Genomic DNA, 24,918 nt, shown 5'->3' with positions numbered 1-24,918 from the left:
TGACATTTTTTACAGGTTTACTTTTCTCCAAACACAGTTTGTTTGTTTTGTTGTTGTTTTTCTCTCTTTTTTTTAAATACAAGTCCATTTTCCACCCTTTAAAACTGTCAACTTAAATCCGACAAATCTTTTGCATTTAACTACTAGCTAAAAAACTTATGCTTAACATTTGGTTATACTGTATTTGTTGCAGGCAATTTGTCAATGCATGCAGTATGGCTCTGGAGATTAATGAGAGACTCATTAAAGAGGATCAGTACGAGTATCATGAGGGACTAAAGAGTAACTTCAAAATCATGGTGAAGGAACTTTCTGAAATCATCCACGAGCAGGTATGTTTGTTTGGTCATTTCCATCCGTCTATCTATCTATCTATCTATCTATCTATCTATCTATCTATCTATCTATCTTTAGTTATATATTTTTTCAGCAACATATCTCATTTTCATTAGTCTTGTACAAAATTAACTGAAATAAAATTAATGAAGATTATGCAGTTTTATAAAAAATAAAATAATAAAAATGACAAAAACACAATAAAAAATAATAAAACTTTCAAATTAAAATGAAACCAGAAATTCAACCAGAAATTCAAAATATCAACAAAAAATAAAGTAGTACCTAAAATACTACTACAATAGAGTGGGGGAACTATGAGTTCAGAACCTTGAAGTGTAATTCCGTGGATATTTTCCTATGGGGTTTTATAATGGGGTTTATCAATTTATGAGTAGAATAAAACCTGTGGTAAACAAATCTTTTCGGACATTGGCATGCAATGATTGCATCCACTGCTGCTGATCACAGAATGAGCATAAAAAGTGTGTAACGCAGGTGTAACGCATACAAGCTTTTTGCTTCGGAGCCAATCGATCACATCGTTTTGCTCTTGACTTCTTTACTGGGAACAGGGCAAACCGTGCCTGCCCTCCCAGGTCTGTAGGTACTCGTCTGGTCTCTCCGGCAATGCTTATGTGTCCTGTGGAGAAGCTTCCTCCCCTTCTTACTTGCTACGGCGTTACTGCATGTTCTTCAGGCTAAAGCGTCCGGAAGTTTTGAAAGCACTCCCTGATCTCTGACTGATCTTAAAATATATCAGTGCCTTTATTTTGTCTCCAAATCCAGTAATGTTTTTTTCTAAGGCACGTTTATAAAAATTACTTTAATGTCCTAACTGAACTATGGCCTAATCCTGGCTTAATCTAAGCCCTGTCTGTGAAACCAAGCCTATATAATCACAGAATTAGTAAGCTTTTTATAAAAAAAAAAATAAAAGATTACAATGTAGCCCAATAAGCCTAATTTTCTTTTAATAAAACTGTGATTTTGTTTTGTGCTCAAATTTATTATATTGAAAGATAATTATGATATTGTAAACATATAATAATAATAATTGCTTTAAATGATGTGCTGCCGGTATTACCTTATGAACTGTGATTACATTATAAATTGCCACACTGTGTACATAATGTAATACATTGAAAAATTATTACATTGAAAAATTATTATTACATTATGAGCTCAAGATTTTACATTTTGAGAAAAATATTACATTATGAACATTTTATTAAAATAATAATGTAATATTTATAACATTGTGTGCAGTTTTGACATTATGTGCAGTTATTACATTATGAGTTGCTACATGGTCTTTCTGTAAAAAGCCACTTCTCATGAAAATGTTGACCCATCATGATTTTGTTCCTCTTTTTTTTTTTTTTTCTCGGTACCTAAACTCCAGAAATGTATTGCCACACCAAGTTATAAAGTTATTTGACAAAAACTTTTTGCTGCCTGATGGTGTGTGAAAATCTGAACAATCTGAAAGTTTTTTTTCTTTGATTGCTTTCACTCTTTTCGTTTATGTCTGATGTGATCTACACTGTGCATTATGATGCACTTCCTAAAAAAGTTAAAAAGTCATCTTTCACATGTTAATGGCAATTTCTGCTAGCATTTATTTGCTCGGCCAGTTTTAACTTTGGACCCTGTGTAATGGTTTTGATGGTTTTTGCAGTTGCAATACGTTTGTAGCAATTACAGACTGAATTAGGATTAAATCTCTCTATACTCTTGTCCATTAGACTCCAGGAAATGGGCTAAGTGGCCATTTCCCTCAGTTAAAAACAACAAAACAAATAAACAAAAAAACATTTACTTCATGTTTCAGAATTCAGAATGTTTGAGGATTTTTGAGCTTTTATTTTTTCCTCTTATGACTTGAAGTCAGTGACTGGCAGACAGGTATGTTATTTGGTACAGTGAAAGGAAAACAGGTTTGATCTGGTTTGTCTTGCACGCTCAGTTATCCTGGAGAGATTGTGTCCTGAGATGACACACTTAAAGGAAGAGTTGGAGAGTAAAAGATTCAGAATACTTTTTTTTACTTTGGTGTTGTTTTTGTTTACTAAGAATAACTTACTGATAAAATACTGTCTTATAGCCTGAAATAATGGAAATGCAGATTACCACGGTTTCTGATTGAATGTGTTAATTTAGTATGAATTATCGACATCTACAGTAAAGGCCATTGTTATTAAGACTATTTAATGATTTACCCATCTGCCACAGTGATATTTTTAAATTACCTTCATTTGGGGGCTTGCAGTATATATACACTTTGATTTATTATTCTTTTTATGAAATTGATTTAAAATGTAACCCATTTAATAAAGTTTAATTAATTGACAACTCCATTACATTTTTTGTGCACACCATGGGATATATGTGCACATCGCAGACTTTAACACTTGTTATCAAAACATCAATGCACTTTGCTGGTTTTCTTGTAGAAGCACAAAGCCCATGTCTTTGCAATCCTTGACTAAGGACCGGTTTCACAAGTTCCATTTAATTATTTGCCATCACATATTTATTCCTTCCTTTACAGTTTAATCCTAAAAGCAGTCATATTATATGTCTAAAACACAAAAAACACTGTAATCTTGGTTATTGACCATTGATGCATGTATTGAATTTTTACACAATTTTTTAAAATTCAGATTTACTGTATGGTTTAAGATTTTATGGTTTTATAGTGATAAAGTGAACATTGTAAAAACTAGGATAGCTAAACACTGGCTTGGTTAAGCTTAATCTAGCTTAGTCTTTTTCCCTAGAAGTACATGTGTCATTAAGTTAATCTGACTTCATAACGTGACATTTAAAAACCATCTAATCATATCGCCAAAATTATAAATACATTAGGCCAATACATTTGTGTAGAATATAAACAAGTTTTTATAACAACCATTTAAATGACTATCCCCCGGTTTCCCAGGCAAGGCTTAAGCCTAATCCCAGACAGTAGTTTTCACCTGCAGAACTGCAGCAAGCGAGTGTTTGTCTGTGTAACTATGGTTTATTGCGTCATCGTGATTATTAAAAACTGAGCTGCTACTGGAAGTGAGTATGTGGTAATTTGTTTCAAATTTTGTAGGTCACTGGTTTAAACTAGTACTTAGGAGTTTAAACCGAAGTAATCGGTTGTAAAGTGCTACTTTTTTTCTTCACTTCGTTTGAGGTGTTATTGTGAAATGTAATGCTGGCCTACTTCTTCTGCTTCTAATGTGTCTCTGTTTTTCTTCATTATGCTGCCATGTCCTATAGATTGAGTTCTAGGTAACCGCTTTTGTTGCACAAAAGTATTTGTCTTATTTTCTTTGAAATATTTGTGCATGCAGTTGCTATATACTAAAATGATTCTGTTATCAGCTAATAACATGACTCCAAAGCTCCCATTTCATTCCCTTATCCTTATCCTGTTTTTATCTGCCGCCCCTCAGATCTTCCAGGAGGATATGATGCCTTCCCTGCTGCAGAACTCTGTTCACGTGTTCCGTGCTATCAGTGGAACCTCGACTGACCTGAGCTAGAACCAGATGGTTGCTCCTGATTGTTCTGGATTATCAGCTCTCCTCACAGCTGAATACAAATCAAGATTCTAGGCCTTCAGCAAATATCTCTTCAGGCTTCAAGAATGTCAGCATTTTCCGTGCCTTTCCGTGCCATGTTTTTTTACAGCAACTTTGTGTACATATTGCTTTTACAGTTCGTTTTAAAGCCATCATGAAGTCAAAATTGACCCTTTTTACTTTCTTAATTCACATTCCTGGTCTTTTAGGCCCACACCAGCAAGCCACCTTATTTTTCAACTCTTACTCTCTTCCCATTATGGAAACCTATTTCCAACAGATAAGAAAAAAAAGTCTTTCTTAAATCATAATTATGACATAAAAAGTCAAAAATATAATATGCCAAGTCTTTATGATGATATAAAAAGTCAATTATGACATAAACCATTATTGTGAAATAAAAGTAAAAAATCGCATAATTTATGACATTGTTAAAACTGACAAAAAGTTGAAATTACGACAGTTGCAATTATGAAATAAAAAGTCAAATTTTTGACATAGTCCTAATTTGTGATAAGTTTAAGTTTTTGTCATAATTATGATTTTATCTCATAATTGAAACTGTTTTTCTCATAATTATGTCTTAGTATGGTATATTTGACTTTTTTGTGGTGGAAATGGGCTTTCATAGACCATATATCCAGTCATCTCTATGACTACTTTTCATGATCCAGTCGATGAATAAAATCTAGTATTCTTTTTTTTCCTATTCTATGAAATGTCACATTTAAGTAAAATTTGTTACCAATGCCATTACATTTTGACTCTGCATTTTCTCTGATGTACAATCTGTTTTGCATCTCAGCCAAACTGTCTATTTTATACTACAGGGATGCCGCTGGAAACAAAACGTGTTTTGGTGTAGATCACCCAACACACCAAAGATCAAATGGACAGTTTATACTATATGCCTAATATTTCCATATTAAATAACTTTTACATTGACTGTTTTGTTTCCTAAAAACACAGTTGTAAAAATGAAAGTAAAATAAGTAAACCTTTTCATAGGCCTTGGTTCTGAAAGTATTTTTGCCATTCATTTTCTCGGTGTACAAACTTTCATTTAAAGCTAGAAGAGTATATGGGAGGTACATTTTTTTAAATGTTTTTATTAAAGAACAATGGTACAGTAAAAGTTTGACTTTTTAAATTATTTATATAATTACTGAATTGTTGATGTTTTTACTGAACAAAATCATGATTATAATATGTTGACTTTTCCCTTATTTCTATTTGATGCTTGGTGTGAACTGCATGTTGTGTAGTTTGGAAGAAACATGGTTGTCTACTGCCAACTGCCAAAAAGAAGAATTTAAACTAGCTTCTATATGTGGTCAAATCACACCATCCCTCTTCCCTATTTTCAGTGGTACACATCACTGCGGTGGTTACTGACTGACTGCACGTTTGTAAGACTGAACTTAGATCATTGTGCATAATTTCTGTCATTCATTGGAATCAAAATAGGCTGGATGTAAAGCTTTTTAAAATGAATGCATACCCCAGATGGTAGAGAACAGCTGACTTTGTCAGCAGGAAAGATATAATGTAACAGCTTATTGATATTCAGTTTAAGCACATTTTTGTGATTCCCATTGTAAACACTTGTATTTTGTTGGGCTGGTCCATAGTAACTGCCTGTGGTTACAGCCAGTACAGCCTATCAAGGGTTGATTTATGTTAAAAAAAATGCTGTTGTAGCCTACTCATCAGACCTTGCTGCACTGAATACGCAAATTGCAATCAGAGAGTGTGTGGATTTATATAGGAAATTGTCCATTTGTTGTAAATTGTGTGTGTGTGTGTGTGTGTGAGCGCGCGCATGGAAATGTATGCAGTATTGACATGCAGTATTGACAAGCAGTTGTCATGGTAAAAATGTCTAAATATTCTGGTCTAGTAATAAAGTCATCTGATGAGCAATGGACACTGAATTTGCTATAAAGATAATCGTGTGAGACAAGCTGCTGTTTCCGAAGATTGGTTTCATAATTTCCATGTTTTGTCAGCATATAATGTAAGGAATGTCTGTAGTTCATAAGACAAAGTAAATATTTATAAAGAAAATGTCTTTGATGTTTATTCTGAGCTCTTTTGAAAAATACTGCTTTCCCAGGACGTCTGTTTTCCACACATACACACACACACACACACACACACACACACACACACACACACAAAATGTGGGGAAATACTTAAAAAAAAAAAAAAACCTTAGATAAAATCTGTGAACCTTGTCTGTAAAACAGGTTTCAGAATTGATCCTTTACTCCAGTGAGAATTTATTATCTTTGCGTTAGGAACATTAAAGGTGTGTTTTTAAAATTCATATCCATATAATTTGTCCAAGGTGTCCACAATCCGTTTTGTTGCCTTAAGGGTCACTGGAGATGATTAATATAGTAGTCTGTGAGTATCTGATCTGTCATTGTAACTGGTTATCACAGCTTTACGGATAACTTGACTAGTCCATCATGATGTCACTGCTGTCATGCTTATGTTTGTCAGTGCCTTGTTGATGGATGTTATGAAAGTTGAATTACTAATGAATTTGTTACATCCCCTTTTTGTCTAGGGGTTACAGGGGAGTAACATGTGCTACTAAAGAGGAACAAAAATGTATCGTTGAACGTAAAAACCAATGGGCAAAGAAAAAAAAAAGAAGTGAGAGTTGGCTCTATCTGCAATCCCAGCACCCACACACATGGAAACTCTTCAAGATTTTATTGACAAAGTACAGTCTTTGTACAGCAGTTAGGGAGGGAGAGGGCGTTAAGGCCAAAATAAGGAACAAAAGGAGGAAGCTACCTATGAGTAAGGCAATCTAACTTACCTATCAAACAAAACGCCAAAATAAACAGCATGTCTCTTCCTTGACTTCCTCACTGTCCCCACAATACCAGGAGAAAAGCAACTGTTAAAGTGGTACCCACCTCCCTACTTTAAAAACAATGGGGCAGCTACACACAATCACTACAGCCAGTACAACAGGCTTTCAAAGAAGCATTAGTGGCTCAGAGTACACAATCTTCAACGAGATCTGGGAAAACAGACAGGCCAAGCTCTCTCTGGTGAACAGCCAGTTCCCTCTCCTCTTTACAACTCTGCCGAGGGACAGCTGACATCAATTAGACTTGTGTGAGAGCCTAACAAATTACTTAATTTTATGTTGTGGTTGATGCAAAGTTTCCAGTTTTAGAAATTTATAAATAAATTGGCTACCTTCTTTATATTGAAATCAATGCTTATTTCAGAGAAAATGTCCTCATGATTTTAACAATCAGTAGTCTTTCATTCTAATGGGAATGTATTAAAGTGCCAAAAAATTAATAATTCTTTATTCCCGTTATTGCCTTTCTAACATGTGCAAATTGGCATATTTCATTCCCTTGAAATGTTATTTAGCATAGGCCTACTACATATAGTATATTTGTCTGGTTTGTCTATTGTGTACATACGTAGTTATGTGTATTGTATGTATTATAAATTATAGGCCTATATGTAGTCTATCTTTATTAATTTATCTTTAGGAAATTACCGTATTTAAAAAAAAAACAATTACAGGTGTTTTACCTGTATTTTGTATTTTACACTGCATTGTGTTTTAGAGCAATTATATAAAGGATTTATATACATATATATATATATATATATACAGGTCCTTCTCAAAAAATTAGCATATTGTGAAAAAGTTCATTATTTTCCATAATGTAATGATAAAAATTAAACTTTCATATATTTTAGATTCATTGCACACCAACTGAAATATTTCAGGTCTTTTATTGTTTTAATACTGATGATTTTGGCATACAGCTTATGAAAACCCCAAAATTCCTATCTCAAAAATTAGCATATTTCATCCGACCAATAAAAGAAAAGTGTTTTTAATACAAAAAAAAAGTCAACATTCAAATAATTATGTTCAGTTATGCACTCAATACTTGGTCGGGAATCCTTTTGCAGAAATGACTGCTTCAGTGCGGCGTGGCATGGAGGCAATCACCCTTTGGCACTGCTGAGATGTTATGGAGGCCCAGGATGCTTCGATAGCGGCCTTAAGCTCATCCAGAGTGTTGGGTCTTGCGTCTCTCAACTTTCTCTTCACAATATCCCACAGATTCTCTATGGGGTTCAGGTCAGGAGAGTTGGCAGGCCCAATTGAGCACAGTAATACCATGGTCAGTAAACCATTTACTAGTGGTTTTGGCACTGTGAGCAGGTGCCAGGGTCGTGCTGAAAAACGAAATCTTCATCTCCATAAAGCTTTTCAGCAGATGGAAGCAATGAAGTGCTCCAAAATCTCCTGATAGCTAGCTGCATTGACCCTGCCCTTGATAAAAAAACAGTGGACCAACACCAGCAGCTGACATGGCACCCCAGACCATCACTGACTGTGGGTACTTGACACTGGACTTCAGGCATTTGGCATTTCCTTCTCCCCAGTCTTCCTCCAGACTCTGGCACCCTTGAATTCCGAATGACATGCAAAATTTGCTTTCATCCGAAAAAAAAGTACTTTTGGACCACTGAGCAACCAGTCCAGTGCTGCATCTCTGTAGCCCAGGTCAGGCGCTTCTGCGCTGCTGTTTCTGGTTCGAAAGCACACGCCTGTGCACGGTGGCTCTGGATGTTTCTACTCCAGACTCAGTCCACTGCTTCCGCAGGTCCCCCAAGGTCTGGAATCGGTCCTTCTCCACAATCTTCCTCAGGGTCCGGTCACCTCTTCTCGTTGTGCAGCGTTTTTTGCCACACTTTTTCCTTCCCAGAGACTTCCCACTGAGGTGCCTTGATACAGCACTCTGGGAACAGCCTATTCGTTCAGAAATTTCTTTCTGTGTCTTACCCTCTCGCTTGAGGGTGTCAATGATGGCCTTCTGGACAGCAGTCAGGTCGGCAGTCTTACCCATGATTGCGGTTTTGAGTAATGAACCAGGCTGGGAGTTTTTAAAAAGCCTCAGGAATCTTTTGCAGGTGTTTAGAGTTAATTAGTTGATTCAGATGATTAGGTTAATAGCTCGTTTAGAGAACCTTTCATGATATGCTAATTTTTTGAGATTTTGCATGAGCTGTATGCCAAAATCATCATTAAAAAAACAATAAAAGACCTGAAATATTTCAGTTGGTGTGCAATGAATCTAAAATATATGAAATAATAATTATCATCACAACATTAAAAAAAAAAAACTAAAAAACTATTAACAACACAATATAAAAAATAAAACTTTTTCACAATATGCTAATTTTTTGAGAAGGACCTGTATCTACATATATATATATATACATATATAATATATATATATATATGCCGCCGCAGGGCCGCGGCGTATATACAGTAGGTAGACATCCAAAATGGGTAATACCGCCGCAGGGCCGCGGCGTTAACTGCAAGTCAGTCGCGTGTTAAAATCATTCGCGAAACTACCGCCAGGTGGCGCAAAGGGACGGATTGCGAAATTAATGTAATTGTAAAATGAAAGGAAGACGTAAAACAGCAATAACATTATAATATAAATTCTAACATCCTTAAAAGCCATTAAAAAATCGGATAGTCTTAGGCTACAGTCTACTCATCAAAAATTTAAAGAAAGACCTTATATACGGATTAAAGTTTTATATTAGTAAATGTTTTGTATTTTGTATTAGTAAATGTTACATTTACGTTATAATTAGTAAATGTTTTAATTTCGGTTCATACTTGGTTAAAAAAAATAATAATAATCTTCAGGTTCCATTTGCAGAGCGAAATGAGAACGGTCCAGCATTTACAAGTAATTCTTAACTCTGTTATTATTCTTGATTATTCAAACTGCTAACACTTTGCATTTTTTAATTATGCCTTTACTGTGAGACCAAAAATTGTGAATTTGTGACTTTGATCGCGCTGGTGCCTCATGCGCACATATCTGGAAACAGCAGTCGTTCACGAGCCATGCGGTGCGAGCAGCGGTCCACTTTGGCATATTTTTACTCATTATGATTTTTTTTTTTTTCCGTCAATACTGAAACACGTGTGAAATCCAAAGCCTATTTTACCTAATGAATAAGAGTTTAGCTTCAAATGGGCAACATGTTTTGGATTTGTCCGGAATGAGAGAGATAAGCCCAACCTTATGTATCACTTTAAAATTATTTTAAATTATTATTTTTGTTTAGTTTATAAGCCTATATTATTATATACTGCAATTATATTTATCCATTAGAATTATATATTAGCAATTCTTGTTCTGTTCTGATAAATTTGCTAAATTTAAAAGATTTGTTGTAAAGTGAAGGGAACTAAAAATATCCTGTTGGTACATTAGCCTACAGCATTATTAGGCCTGCCGTTATTATTTCTGAATGTAATAAAATGCAACTCTCACAAATTTAATTTATTTTTTAGCGTGTTTAAAAAAAATGCAGCAAACGAAAATAGGCGATTAATCGGTTAAAATTTGTTATTGTGGGTTAACAAACTTACATTATATACTTAGGAACAGAGTATGGGGCTAATCTAAGCTATGTTGTTAAATATTTACAAGTTCCGTGTAGCTATAATTTTATCCAGCTTTATTTTTCCATTGCATCTGAAAATGACTTTGTGCATCACATTCATTCCGCGCGCTCAATCTGCCTCCCGCGATGCTCAGCTGTGGACGATTTCAAAATGTTTGATATAAAGGTTGCTGTCACATATTATATACAGGAATTGTTCATTTAAAAAAAAGTCAAAATATATTGTTAGTTTTATGCTAAGATGCAATCAAGGTCTTCAGATACTATAAAAGATAAAAGTTAATTTAGACTATTTAACAAGCACTGTGACATTTTGCCGTTCCAACTTATAAACTCCTTGAGATTTTAAAGTCAGTTTAATAGTATTTAAATTCAAGTTGAATATGGTATTTTTTAAAAAAGGTTTTAATTGCTTAAATTATTTCTATGAATAAATATATCATGACTTTTTCATCATATCATTTTTTACGAGCTGTATTCGTTTTCCATTTCGGAAACCAAGCACACACTTTTTTTTTCTTTTTTTAAAACAATTAATCGCTCACATAGCTCTAACAAGGTTTTATTTTATTTTTATTTTATTTTATTGAGGAACGTGTCACTGTCAGGGGAGACACATCATCATTAGAGTTGCAAATTAACTTCAGAAATAGAAAATAAGGACTAATAGAGGTTCTTTCTTTATTCTTTATTTATAATGTTTATTCTTGAAGAAAATAAGTATTTACGCTTTAAGAAAATAAGAGACGATCCAAATATTTGTAATGTACAATAATATAGGCCTATGTCTGTCCATTGGATTTTACAGCATAACAACTGAAGGTCTATGAAACATTTCTATGATGCATTTTTTTAAACAATGGCACTTAAATTTTTCAACTAAATATTATTTCAACCATATAGCCTGTGAATAATAAAATGCATACTTTTCAATGAAAGAACACAGAGTGTAGGTTGCTTCTGGTGTTTGGATTTGTACTTCAATATAATGAGCTCCAAGTTTAAGAATAGCCTACAGTGTTTTTTTTTATTTTTATTATTATTATTATTACTCTATTTAATAGCATTAGCTCAATGAAATACATCTTCCTTCAGGTAGACTGATTGTTTTCCCGCCTTGCTAAATGTTGGGCTCATGATCAGTAAGTTGTATTCGCCTCAAACTGATTTTATAAAATCCAAACGTGGACGGTGAAGCTGGGTCAGTGAGCGCGAGTCGCGCGCTGTGAAGCGGGAGCAGCTGGCAGAGGACTCCGCTTGGTCTTAAAGCCTTCCTCAAACGTCAACGTTCACAAACGTCTACGATTTTCTCAAAAATAATGATTAAATATCAATTGATAATTTGTTATTATTATGGTCTAGTGATAATAATAATATGGGCTGCGAGAAAATAATGAATAAAAAGAGTAGGGCTGATGTGAGTGCAGGCATGTTTCAACCCAGTAACATGACAACACACAGTTCCTCACAGCCAAAAAACAGACCGAATTCAGTTCATCTGGAGGGGGTTGGGGGTTGGGGGTTTTGGGTAGTTCTGTATAGCTTGTGGGGGGTCGAGATAAAGGTGTAAATCTCTTTGGTCTTTCACATGCACAGTGTCTTTATGAGGGTTTCATACTTGCAGAACAGGTTTTTAGGAAATATTGGTTTTAGAACAACTTTAAAGAAAGGTTTGATCCACTTCAAATGTTGACTACTGTATAGCGCAATAAAGTTAATTAGTTATTATAACTTAATTCCAGAGGAAGTTGCCTTAACTAAAAAAAAAAAAAAAAAAACTGTTGCATTAGGGCTGGGCGATGGCCTAAAAAAAATCCCCAATTTTTTTTCACAAAAAAATCAGATTTATGATTTAAATCGATTTTTTTTGCCTTCCTACTTAAAATCAATATTCAAATGACAAAGAAATTGTTCAAAACAAGTTTTAATATAATTCATCATTTATCAATTTACCAGTCAAATTTATAACTGAGTCAAGATGATTAAAAAAAGCAATAATGTTATTACCTTAATGCTGGAAAGACCTTTATTTTATGTATTTATTTTTTTTTAATACTAGCCCATCATGCAACTAACCATCCACTCGGCGTTAAGAGCTGTTCAGATTAAAACTGGCAGCTCCAGTGAGTCAGTGTCATGGATGTAGGACAGAGCAAGTGTAATTTGTAATGTATATTTTTAGTCTATATTTTCATCTCCTTATGCCGCTGGTTTAGGTTATGTATTTATTTTTATTTCTTATATCAATTATTTGTAAATATAGCAGACACTGTCTAACCGTGTCTACACATGACGGTCTTGTTCATTTTTAGGGCGAAACATCTCTCACTCGGCAGCAGAGTATGTGAGAGTGCGACAATTTCCCCTTCGCGCTCCGAGCATTTAATAATCACTCCACTCCGCGCTCACTATTCACTGCTCCGCACTCGCTCCGTGGATACAGCTGAAATGTTATGTTCATAACGTAGCCTATAAAAAGAAAATAATAAATAAATAAAATAACAGGAGAGTTTCAAAGGGGATTAGGCTATTGTGTGCAACTTTTTTTCCTACCAAACGCCAAACTAATAACATTGTCAGCATTAAAAAGTATAATTGCTGCATTCTGCTGTGCAAATTTTGTTTGTGATGAAAATAACAGTACATTTTCGTCAGTTATTTTATGATCGATGCATTTCTTATAGATTTCAAAATCAAATACAGATGAAGCAGCAGTGTAAAATTATATTTGTTTGAATGCATTATTGCGACAGCGATTACGTGTGAATGTGCTGTATCTGTTTAAATCATGCTTTAACCCGAAAATAATCAGTAAAAGGAAGATAAACTCCTTGAGAACTAGCCTGTAACGCTCGCCGTCATTATAGTCTTCTGCTCGGAGAGATTGTATCAAGCTATAGCTAAATATGTTTATCATGTGAATTCTTGCTAAATATGCAGTTATATTACGGGCCATTGGCATGAATTGTACTCGTGATGGTGCGGTGCTGGAGCGAGTGAAAACCACGACGCTCCGACTTTTAAAAAATCCGCTCCTCCCTCCAGTCAGAGGCACACGCACTGCTCATACTCTACTCGGCAGCGTGTCCTAAACGCGCGGGGGAGGGTTGAGCCCAATCAGAACTACGAGCCCTGAGTGGAGCGTAGGCCGCTTTATTTTGTTGCGTCCATACAATATTTTTTAGAGTGTGAAATATAAATTTTCACAGAATGTAGCCTATTGATGAACAATATATTGAAGTTTCTCTAAATCCCAAACAGAGTCCAGACATCAGTAAAGTATCCGTTTATGAACATGTTTTATAGGCTTTTTTTACAGACGTGACAAAAAACACAAGAGTTTTTATATATTTTGTAGACCTTATGTGATTTAAAATGCACAAACCAGGAGCACAATATCTGCAGAGAAGGGGTGGCCATTCTCAAAACATAAAATATCAATTTTATTTTAATTTTCGTTTTTGTGTTTCAGAGGAAAAATCAATGTTAAGACATCTCTCCATTACAGACCGTTCTGAAAGAAGAATTTATGCAAACGCGTATTAAATGCTTTAAAAATTTTAACAGAGATGTCTAGAGGGTATTTAATTTCTAGTTACTAGTCGTTCATTTGTCATTATTCAACTAATCGCAGGTTTATATTAAATTTAGCCTACATCTATAATCCATAATGAGCCTTAATATATTCCGCGCTCAAGCACATGCATTAAGTTTGCCACAAAGCACAGGCAGAAGTAGCCTAATAATTGTGAAAAAGGAGACATTTTAATTATTTATTAATAAACAAATGATTTCTTGTCGGCTGCAAGATGAAATTCACAGTGCTGACTCTCTCCACATGGACGCGCTTTTAGAGAGAAATGCACCTTCACAGATTACATAATGCTTTCGTTTTGAACTGATTGGTTTAAAAGACATTTCAAGCTTTCTGTAGATATATTTCTCATGTATGCGAGACACCACAATTTTCAGTTTTTTCATTATCAGGAAAAAAAAAAATCACGTGACCGAGAGGGCGCCTCCCTGTCATGCACGCATAATAATTTTCGCACAAACACTTGAATATGAATAATAATTCACATTTTGCATATGCATTACAAAGCAAATATTTTTTTACATGCAATTATCCAAAATAAAACTAAACAACATTTGTAATGAAGATAAAATATGTAGACAAATAAGAATAAATTGTGCAATTACTTTTACTTAAATTACATCCGAGCAAATCTTGCACTGATATTTTATGGAATATTATACAAACCTGCATTTGAATGCGGCTACAATGTATTTATTTATTTATTTATTTATTTATTTATTATTATTTTTACTTAAATTACATGAAAGCAAGTAAAGAACACTGAAGTTGTCCATTAATGAAGCTCTTTTTTACATCGTGTGTATTTCCAGAACTTGAGTTTAATCATGAGGACGTTTTATTAATCAGTCCATTCTTTAGAGTTTCAATGATTTAGTTAAATTGTGCAGGTTTAATTTATTCGTTTTCTTTTTTAATTAGGCCTAAATAATGGGAACGAAATTATACAGTGCCTCACGTTTTACTAAAATAAAGAACATAATTTATAAAACACGCACGCCTAGCTCACTATGCTAAACTTTTAATGCTCCAATGCAAAGTAAACCACAATTTCTTTTGAATAATATAACACATAATTCATATTATATAAATAATACTGCACACTATTTAAATGTGTCAAATCTAAAATATGGTGTATAGAAAATATAACCACAGGCTAATGGGCTTGATATTTATCCTGCTTGAATTCGTTCTAAGAAACGCACATATCTTCATAAGGACTAAACTTTAATCTGTGAATATTAAATATTTTTTCTTTCATTTTCCCCCGACTGCAGTCAAATATAACACATCGGTGAGGCAAAGCTATGACTTCTATTTGCGAAAAAGCGGTCAAAAGCTGCAAATGCACTTTGCTGATTAAAGCGCCACTCAGCGGTCAAAAGCTGCAAATGCACTTTGCCGACGCTGCGGCGGCGGTACGAGCGGCGGTAGAACGAACGTTTTGGATGGCCACCTACTATATATTTATATATATATATATATATATATATATTATATATATAATATATATATATATATATATATATATATATATATATATATATCTATATATATACAGCTGCTGGTCATATAATTAGAATATCATCAAAAAGTGCGTTTATTTCACTAATTCCATTCCAAAAAGTGAACTTTGTATATTATATTTATTCATTACAGACAGACTGATATATTTCAAATGTTTATTTCTTTTAATTTCGATGTTTATAAATGACAACTAAGGAAAATCCCAAAATTCAGATCCAGAAAATTAGAATATTGTGAAAAGTTTCAATATTGAAGACACCTGGTGCCACACTCTAATCAGTTAATTAACTCAAAACACCTGCAAAGCCTTTAAATGGTCTCTCAGTCTATCTGTAGGCTACACAATCATGGGGAAAAAGACCGCTGACTTGACAGTTGTCCAAAAGACGACAATTGACACCTTGCACAAGGAGGGCAAGACACAAAAGGTCATTGCAAAAGAGGCTGGCTGTTCACAGAGCTCTGTGTCCAAGCACATAACAGAGAGGCGAAGGGAAGGAAAAGATGTGGTAGAAAAAAGTGTACAAGGCGATAGGGATAACCGCAACCCTGGAGAGGATTGTGAAACAAAACCCATTCAAAAATGTGGGGGATATTCACAAAGAGTGGAATGCAGCTGCAGGTAAATTGCTTTCAAGAGTAAATGCTTCAATCCTTGTGTTCACCACTTGACACAACAGACAGCGAATGCTTCAGACATGGGTTTCAGCTGTTAGTTCACTCTGATTCCTTGTTTGCATTTCCACTCTTGAACAACAGACAGGAAGAGAGGAGAGGAGAGGCACAACGTCATACTGGATCTCGCTTCAAAAAGGTGGACTGCTGCTGAGTAGTCAAATTATGTGCTCTGTATGAAGTAAATTTTGCATTTCCTTTGGATATCCACCAGGGTCCCAGAGGTCTGCAGGAAGGGGCGAGGCACACATCCATCTGCTGCGGTCCAGTTAAGTTTCCACAGTCACTTGGTTTGGGGTGCCATTCATCTGCTGGTGTTGGTCCACTATTGTTTTCAAGGTCCAGCCGTATGCCGCCGTTACCCAGGAAGTTTTTTAGAGCACTTCATGGCTTCCTGCTGCTGACCAACTTTATGGAGATGCAGATTTCATTTTCCAACAGGACTTGGCCCCCAGCACACAGTGCCAAAGCTACCAGTACCTGGTTAAGGACCATGGTATCCCTGTTCTTAATTGGCCACCAAAACTGCCTGACCTTAACCCCATAGAAAATCATGGGGTATGGGAAGAGGAAGATGCGATATATGCCAGACCCAAGAATGAAGAAGAGGCTGAAGGCCTATCGGAGTTCAACCGGGGCTTCTCATAACACCTGCGGGCAGTGTGCCCCAAGATGCATGGGGTATTGGTGGATCGACGTCCCATCGGATCACAGAGCTGAGGCACAATCGGCTGCATTGCGCTGGGCATACCTGATCGAATGCAGGCAGTAAGCAGGAGCCCCAACTAAGTGATTGAGTGCTGTAACTATGCTCATACTTTTCATTTTTATTACTTTTTTAGTTGGCCAAGATTTCTAAAATCCTTTCTTTGTATTGGTCTTAAGTTATATTCTAATATTTCTGAGATACTGAATTTGGGATTTTCCTTAGTTGTCAGTTATAATCATCAAAATAAAAGAAATAAACAATTGAAATATACCAGTCTGTGTGTAATGAATGAATTATAATATACAAGTTTCACATTTTGAAAGGAATTTCATAAAAATAAAATCAACTTTTGATGATATATTTTAATTATATGACAGCACCTGTATGTGTGTGTGTGTTCGTGGTATATATATATATATAATATATATATTATTTATATCTATGTGTGTGTGTGTGTGTGTGTGTGTGTGTGTGTGTGTGTGTGTGTTTTTTTTTTTTCTTCCATCACCCACCAATAATACTACGACGATATGACACAATACCACGCAATAAACATAAATCGTTCAAATAAATCCATGGAGAGAGAGAGAGAGTGAGAGAGTAAATCCACACACTCCACCCACTGCAGTCTGACAGTGTCACTGTGTGCAACAAGCTCCAGTAGTCACGCTCTGGCTTTGAGCTCGAGGCTGACGGACGCGGCGATCTTCTATTTACTGAAAAGTTATTATGACGAGCACGAGTAAAACCACTTAAAAAGTAAAGGAAAAAGGAGAAATATCGCGTTTTTGATTAGCTACATCAGCAAAGGATTACGGGACTTCACATTTGATTTTAGACAGAACATCCGATAAAACCTTGAACAGGATGTTTCGCGTGTGGGATATCTCCTTAATGCTATGCTTCTCTCTGTCACTCATGTTCTTCGGAGTTGAAGGCGAGTCAGGTGGGTACACTGCAGTTTGTTGCGCTCCCCTTAAGTTTTCTTATGACAGCGCTTGCGGGATATCCTGTATAATTCCCGAAACCTGTGACGTCAGTGACCTTCTTCTGAAGAACACCCGCCAGTGTGTTACGACTAAACCTAATTCATGTCTCATCTTGCTCCCCGCAGTAGTTTATTAGTTACTACTGCAAACAACAGAATTTTACTACCGCTACTAAATTTGTTGGACGTTGTTGTTGTTTTAAAGTTTTCCTCTCCATTCTCCTTCGGTCTTCATAACCTCGTTCCACTCCTCTTGAACCCCACAGAGCTCCCTCCACCCAGGAACCTGACCTTCAAATGGGAAACACCTTTCACACTTCGTTTGACATGGAAAAAGCCGAAGGATCTGGAGCCAGATTGCAGCGTGAACTACACGGTGAACGCTATCCCTTCTCTCAGGTGTGTCACCCAAAGATCTCAATCAGCTACACTTTAATGAAGTATTTCCGCTGGGATACTAGAAAGTCTGTCAACTCTTAAAAATGTGTTATATTTCTGCATGCATACACACGCACGCGCGCACACACACACACACACAAACAAACAAACAAACAAACAAACAAACAATTATATATATATTATTATTATATATATATTATTATTATTATTATATATATATATATATATATATATATATATATAATAATATATATATATATATATATATATGCTGTGATCAGATCCTATCAAGCGCTTATTTAAATATTATTTAATAATAAGTATGTGAACTTTTGGTATCAGTTCATTTAAAGGCTAAGTTTGAGTGAGTTTAGCAGTTCCCGCACTATTGGCAGAACATAAACCTTGGTCTTCTCAGTCAAAGTCTGATCCTTGCCACAACATTTTGTGGGTTTAATATCCAAGTCTACTGTGCAACTGGATTGTCCAAAAAACAGTCACTCGATGATTAATATGTTTGGTCGTCTGGAGGATATGCTGTACAGCAGGTCTGCTATTAAATAGTTAAAAGCAGAAATTAATTTGAAAGTTAAAGTCCCAATTTTTAAATCCAGTAGAAACGCTGTCCTGAGGAGAGCAATTCCAGCTAAAGAAGCCCACTGATGTACCTGAGTTTAAGCAGCGTTTAATAAGAAAATTTTTTGGGTTTTAGTTTTTTAGTTGAACTAAATTTATTTAAATGTAGATTAGGGCTGTGCGATATGGGGAAAATATCTAATTGCGATTTTTTGACAGATATTGCGATTTGATTTGCAATTTTAAATTTGCAAAGTCAAGCTTCAGCTCAGTATTGTCAATAATGTGCAGCACAGTATGAGTATCATAACCCTGATGAAAAAAGCAGAAATTCTTTCCATTAAACCATTACAAAATTCCTTTTTGTTTTTTTGCATTATTCCAATAGGAATTACTGTCGTTCTATTGGTTTCCATCTGCCATATTACCTCCCACCAATACAATCCATCAAATAGACATCATTATAGTTTACATTAAAACCAATACAATTCCCATTATAACCCTGAACTCCATTCAATTTTCAATAGTGTTTTTGGAGGGGTTCTATATTTATTTATGTATTTAAAAAAAATTTTTTTCAGTAGATAAGATTATAATGGGATAACTATTTTTACAGAATTAACTTTAATTACTGAATTTCACTGGAAAGATATATATATATAAATAAATAAAGAACTGTATTTCTTTAGTCAATTATTAAAGTATTACATATGTTGCATTGTATTTGGGATTTTAAGAACAAGTGGAAAATGTGCTGAATGTTTCATTTCATCCAAGTGAAATTAGCAAGCAGTTAGACTGAATTTACATTCGTTTTAAACGCGGAGCCAGGCGCGAGTCGACGCAGGTTGCGCGCGTTCGTCAAGCCTCATCCATAACGCCAGATGCGCTCGTGGAGATTTGCGGTGCAGGGCCGCGCGCGAATATAACCGAGCGTTACGAGACAGACTGCGTGAGTGCGATAAGTGTGAACGGCTCGTCCGTGACGCGGGATTCGCACCGCGTGGGGAAGAGAGGAGCGAGTATGAGAAGCATTCAGAGACGCAGGCTGTGTGCGCGGTCTTCTGAATTGGGAATAGCGAACACGCAATAAGGGATGCTCTTGATATACATTGTGATGCAGCTCTTGCAAATTACCTTTTTTGTTCGTTGCCTGTCGTTTAGAAGCTTAAGTTACATAACGTTTTTCTTTAGTTTTACTTTGCCTAACTATTGATCTGTCCCTGTAGACGCCAAAATCCCACTCGGTCTCTCTCCCGCTGTCCGGTTTTTTTATTATTATTATTTTTTTTTTTTAATGGTAGGCGTTTACGCAATTGACTAGTGCAGTGCTGATTGGGGAGAACGGAGGTGCGCTCACTCTATTGGTTAGTAAGACTGTCACTCAAGGCTGGCAGTCACGCATATGCTCTGGAACAGAGAAATATCGCGTCCACATTTGCAAATCGCAACGTCTCAAATCGCGATTTCGATTCGATTTCGATTAATCGCACAGCACTGATGTAGATCAAATCAACTGATTGCAACCTCTTACCTTAAAATGGAGTGAATTCAATTAATCATATGAACTCTCAGTTAATGTTATGCAATAAAAACCATATGCATGCTTAAAATAAATGCTGTTTAAAATATTTTACTTGATGTATGCTGTCATGACAGTAACAACGAAACAAAGAAAATGGTTCTGTTGTCCCACATTTCACTCAGTTTTATGAACATATGAGTCAAACCAGGACAGATTATAGTATAATTGACCCTAGCACACTTTGTGTAGTACAGGCAGCAGTTTTCCTCCATAACCACGCAATTTACCAGGTCTGAGAAGCCCTGAACAAACACTGAAGTTTATAGTGTGTTTTTGTCCATCTGAAGTCAGTTAAACAAAAGTAGGTCAGATGTACATTTACGTTTTCTGGTTCTTTATTGCCACAGCTCTTCCCCACATAAGTCAAAGTCTACACTGGGTTTATGTGTGTATTTATCTCTCTTTGCCCTTTTCCCTTTACACAGTTCTCACTGACACACATATGAAACTTAATGTGTTCAAATACACGTTACACATGTACTCACACGTACAGATTATCCGATTTGGATGATCTTTGGTTGATATTATTAGTACCTGTGGAATTTTAGGGAATTTCAGAGTTAAACATATTACTTCTGAAAAGTCACTTCCGTCTAGGAGAACCAGTCGGGTCAGCAAGCAGCAATGACAGTTGTACTGACATCATAAAGTTTGACACAGGCTGTATTTAATTAAAACCAGTTATTTAATATGACATTGATTTAAATCATACCATTAGATTAACTAGTTTATAAGTCTTGAGACCCTCATCTTACATTATGCACAATAACAAGGTTTGTCAAAGTGAGAGGAAGAGGAAACAAAGCAAGTTCTGGAACTCTATTGTTTGGATTTTGTGATTGTGTTTGTGTTCAAAATTTAAAAATAATACGGAACAAAATATGAGCATTACAATATTAAAGCTCGAAACTCATTTGAAACAGTACTGTGTGTATATAGATTAAACCTGTATATAGATGATGTTATGAGGACCAAATGGGCCCCACAAGGAAATTAATACCAGTAAATTTTGACATTGTGGGGACTTTTTTTTTTTTTGGTCCCCATTAGGAAACAATTAATACACACACACACACACAGTAACACAAAATGAACACAGGTACAAACAGACTGTATTTTATAGTGATAATTAACATGAAAATCCGCTGTCACCAACAGGACTGTTCTGAAAAAGCCAAAAACATGTCAGCAACCAGGAGAGTCCAAAACACGACCTGCAAACTGAATATCTCCAATGTAAACGGACTGTGCATCAGTGTTACAGTGAACGCTGAAAACTGTGGAAACAAAAAACAAAGTCCACCTTTGGAAATTAGCATCCCTCCACCTCCAGGTACTCTGCATGATAGCCAGCTATCTGATGTAAAATGCTTTTTGGTTCTTTGTCTCTTTTTTAATCATTCCATACTGATCCAGTGGCAGTGGTCTCAGTTATGATCATGAGAAGTATATTTATTAGTTTATTCAGACGTAAGTCATTGAGGTATTTTTATTTTTATTACATGTTATGGTATGAATGGATACCGATCAAATAATCCTTTACTTCATTTTACCTAAGAAAAAAAGCTGAACGGTTTATATTATAACAATTCTTTTTTTAAGAGCTGCAGGTTTGCTATTGAGTGCAATATAGTTTTCAACTCATCCATCCTGAAATAACAGCCTTTTTTCAAAGGGTGTTATTAACCATCTTTAAATTTAATTTTGTGATATCATGTGTTTCGGCCATCGGGCTCTGTTATAAATAAATAAAAAAACCTTGTTCGACCAATATTATGCAGAATAGCAGCATCAAGCATCAAGCTTTTTTGACTTAAAAAATAAACCATTGATTTTCATAGTCAAGGAACTTAAGCATTAAGATTCACCTCTTACATAATCCACAGCTGAATTTCATATTTATAAATTTCCAGTCTTGAGGACTGATTTGAAATCTTCACATTTATTCCAGTGAGGCTGGTGAAAAACATGAGCTTCGAGTATTCCCACGACAGGCTGAAGTGCACTTGGGATTCTGATGTTGATGTCCCAGACCTTGGTTTTTATTACTGGTATGTAACTGTTTTTCTTACCATTGTTTTGTATATTTCACTTTCATTTGTTGTTTATATTCCATTCATCCATGCATTGGTTGTAAACGTATGTTTTTCAGGTTACCTCAGAAAGAAATGGTAAAAAAGTGCAACGAGATGAAGATTGGAGAATGCGTCATCCACGATACATTTCTCAAGGACATGACAGAAATGTTCTACCTGTTCAATGGCACTTATAAGGGTCAACCTGTAAACAACACATTCAGGCATAACAGTTCAACATATTTTGGTAAACATGCACTTTTTTTTGCATAGAACATATTTTTTTTAAACCTGCACAGAAAGGCAGTTAAACAGCCAGTTTTCTAAAATACAGCACACTACGTTTAGAGTTGTCATTTTCACAACAGCAAATTATTTGAGAAATATTATAAGTAGATCATGTTGAGGAAACATAGCAAACCAGTATACTGCATACTGCAATAGCTGTATTAGAGAATATGAGCTAAATTTTTCACATTTTCTAATGTCAGTTGCCATTCTGTTTGTTTGTTTCACTAATTAATAGTCTCTTTGTCTTTTTGGGCTTCCTTTGCAGTGAAACTAAAAAAACCTCAACTTAAAATCCAGATAATTGGGCAGTCTCTCCATTTTCATACAAATTTTACAGATTCAGAGTTTGGAGCTCACTGCTACGAAAAAAACTACATATACAGCAAGTGCGATGAGGTAAATCATGTTCTATATTTTTATATTTAATAGTATATGGTCTTTATTCACTATTAAGTATCATCATTCTCACTAAAGCTTTAAATACACATAAAACTGCCCTCTTTTAATGCTTAAGAGTATAGAATCAATGAAAAAAGGAAAATTAAACAATGCAGTATGTACCAACCCACATTTTAAGCATTGCCTTGGTGGAGCTATTATTGCGTCATGTAGTGTAGCGCATAATGTCATGCTAAACAAGACTCAGCTTCCTAATCCTATATTATTCTGTTGATGTGTTTATAGATTAAACAAGTAAAGGTCCTAGATAGTGAGTATAAAGTGGACTATGACTCAAGCTGCAAGTACAGAGCCAGAGTGCAGATCATCTTCTCAAGTGATTGTGGAGGAGGGAAGAGTGACCTGAGTGACGAGGTGGAATATGGTACGTCTGAGCCTAGTAATTAACATCATATTCAACTATGATAATCACTTTGTTTAGATTGTCAAGGTATTAGGAAGGTAATTCATATTTTTATGCAAAAGCAACAAGAAGCCTGCAACAAGGGTAAAACAGTAAAAATAAAAAATGTTAGTTTCCAGCTGAGCCTAAACTTTTGAATGGTAGTTTATGTATGATTACTTCATATCCTGCAAATGAAATGTGCTTTCCTCTGGACTTTGATAGTTGACTTGAATGCTTTTCTTTGTGCTGTTTCGTAGGTGAGAACAGAGATTCAAATTTGCCTGCATTGCTGGCTGGCATTATTATCCCGCTCATGCTTTCCTGTTTCCTGATAGTTTCTCTCGTGCTGCTCAGAAGGTGATGAATGATTTAGATTTTCATTTTTCTGTCTATTTGAAAAGAACAAATGTGAAACAATATTATTGCATTATAACATATGTTATTGTATATTTTTAAGATTTCTTTAAATCATATTTGTACGTACTGTGTTAGAAGTTAAAAATGGGCAAATCTTTTTAAAAACTGTATATAAATTGATTACCGAGACCTGAAATTCACGTGTCTTCCTTCAGACATAAAGACATCATATTCCCAAAAATCCCAGAGCCAACGCTTATCTTTAAGGACATGTTCATCAACAACATCAGAACGGCAGAGGACCTACGGGTAAAATTGTGCAGGCCAGTCCATTATTCATTAGTTTCACAATCAGAAAACGTTTAGAGTCACACATTCTCTTGTAACACAAAATGTCATTAATATTCTTGAATTCAATCTGTTCCAACAGAGTACTGCAGATGGCAGACTGTATATCCCTATTGAAGAAATCGTAGAAAACAAGATACGTCTCGAACCTGAGACACCACTTATACCAACCAAGACAGATATGATGTACAAGCAGCTATGAAAATTTCTGATGACTGAAAATATCCGGTAAATCAGGATGGACTCTGGGTGCACTTAAAACTTACACTGTGTGGAAAATGTCTATGCTGTCTGTTTCATCTGTTGATAAATAATTCTCATTTAATTGAATAAATGAATAACTCAGGCTCCATATACCTTTTTTCAATGGACTTCAACCTCACTTATTGCAGTTGCCAGTAAACTGCTCTTCCTCGCACGACAGTGGCTTGTTTTAACTGAATGTATTGTGAAGATAAGAAAGACTTTCCTGGGGCAGTTTGGTTGGTTCTGATTTACTGGTATGTAAAGCTCACACTGTACCCACTCAGTGTATCCAGA

At 35.3% G+C, this 24,918-nt stretch overlaps 2 protein-coding genes across 4 annotated transcripts in view; both read left to right on the top strand.

Annotated features, from left to right (window-relative positions):
* Positions 1–5,981, top strand: part of LOC109070278 (dedicator of cytokinesis protein 11-like) — a 67,298-nt gene extending 61,317 nt beyond the window's left edge. For 2 of the 3 annotated variants that reach the window (XM_042759638.1, XM_042759637.1), the window contains 2 exons: positions 194–332; positions 3,786–5,981. In XM_042759638.1, coding sequence (XP_042615572.1) covers positions 194–332; positions 3,786–3,875 — 229 coding nt within the window. In that variant the 3' untranslated portion in view covers positions 3,876–5,981. Of the gene's footprint in view, positions 1–193; positions 333–3,609; positions 3,622–3,785 lie in introns of all 3 variants that reach the window. The other variant, XM_042759639.1, reaches the window with a different exon arrangement.
* An 11,566-nt stretch (positions 5,982–17,547) lies between these two features.
* Positions 17,548–24,918, top strand: part of LOC109070280 (interleukin-13 receptor subunit alpha-1-like) — a 7,948-nt gene continuing 577 nt past the window's right edge. The window contains exons 1-10 of the mRNA XM_042759635.1: positions 17,548–17,861; positions 18,170–18,297; positions 21,619–21,796; positions 22,415–22,514; positions 22,616–22,785; positions 23,095–23,225; positions 23,514–23,652; positions 23,931–24,030; positions 24,246–24,339; positions 24,461–24,918. The exon at positions 24,461–24,918 is cut by the window's right edge and continues 577 nt beyond it. Of these exons, the coding sequence (XP_042615569.1) occupies positions 17,783–17,861; positions 18,170–18,297; positions 21,619–21,796; positions 22,415–22,514; positions 22,616–22,785; positions 23,095–23,225; positions 23,514–23,652; positions 23,931–24,030; positions 24,246–24,339; positions 24,461–24,580 (1,239 nt within the window). The 5' untranslated portion in view covers positions 17,548–17,782 and the 3' untranslated portion in view covers positions 24,581–24,918. The remainder of the gene's footprint in view (positions 17,862–18,169; positions 18,298–21,618; positions 21,797–22,414; positions 22,515–22,615; positions 22,786–23,094; positions 23,226–23,513; positions 23,653–23,930; positions 24,031–24,245; positions 24,340–24,460) is intronic.

This window comes from Cyprinus carpio, chromosome A7 (assembly GCF_018340385.1).
Source record: "Cyprinus carpio isolate SPL01 chromosome A7, ASM1834038v1, whole genome shotgun sequence".
NCBI lineage: Eukaryota > Metazoa > Chordata > Actinopteri > Cypriniformes > Cyprinidae > Cyprinus > Cyprinus carpio.
This window is presented reverse-complemented; position numbering and strand designations above follow the sequence as displayed.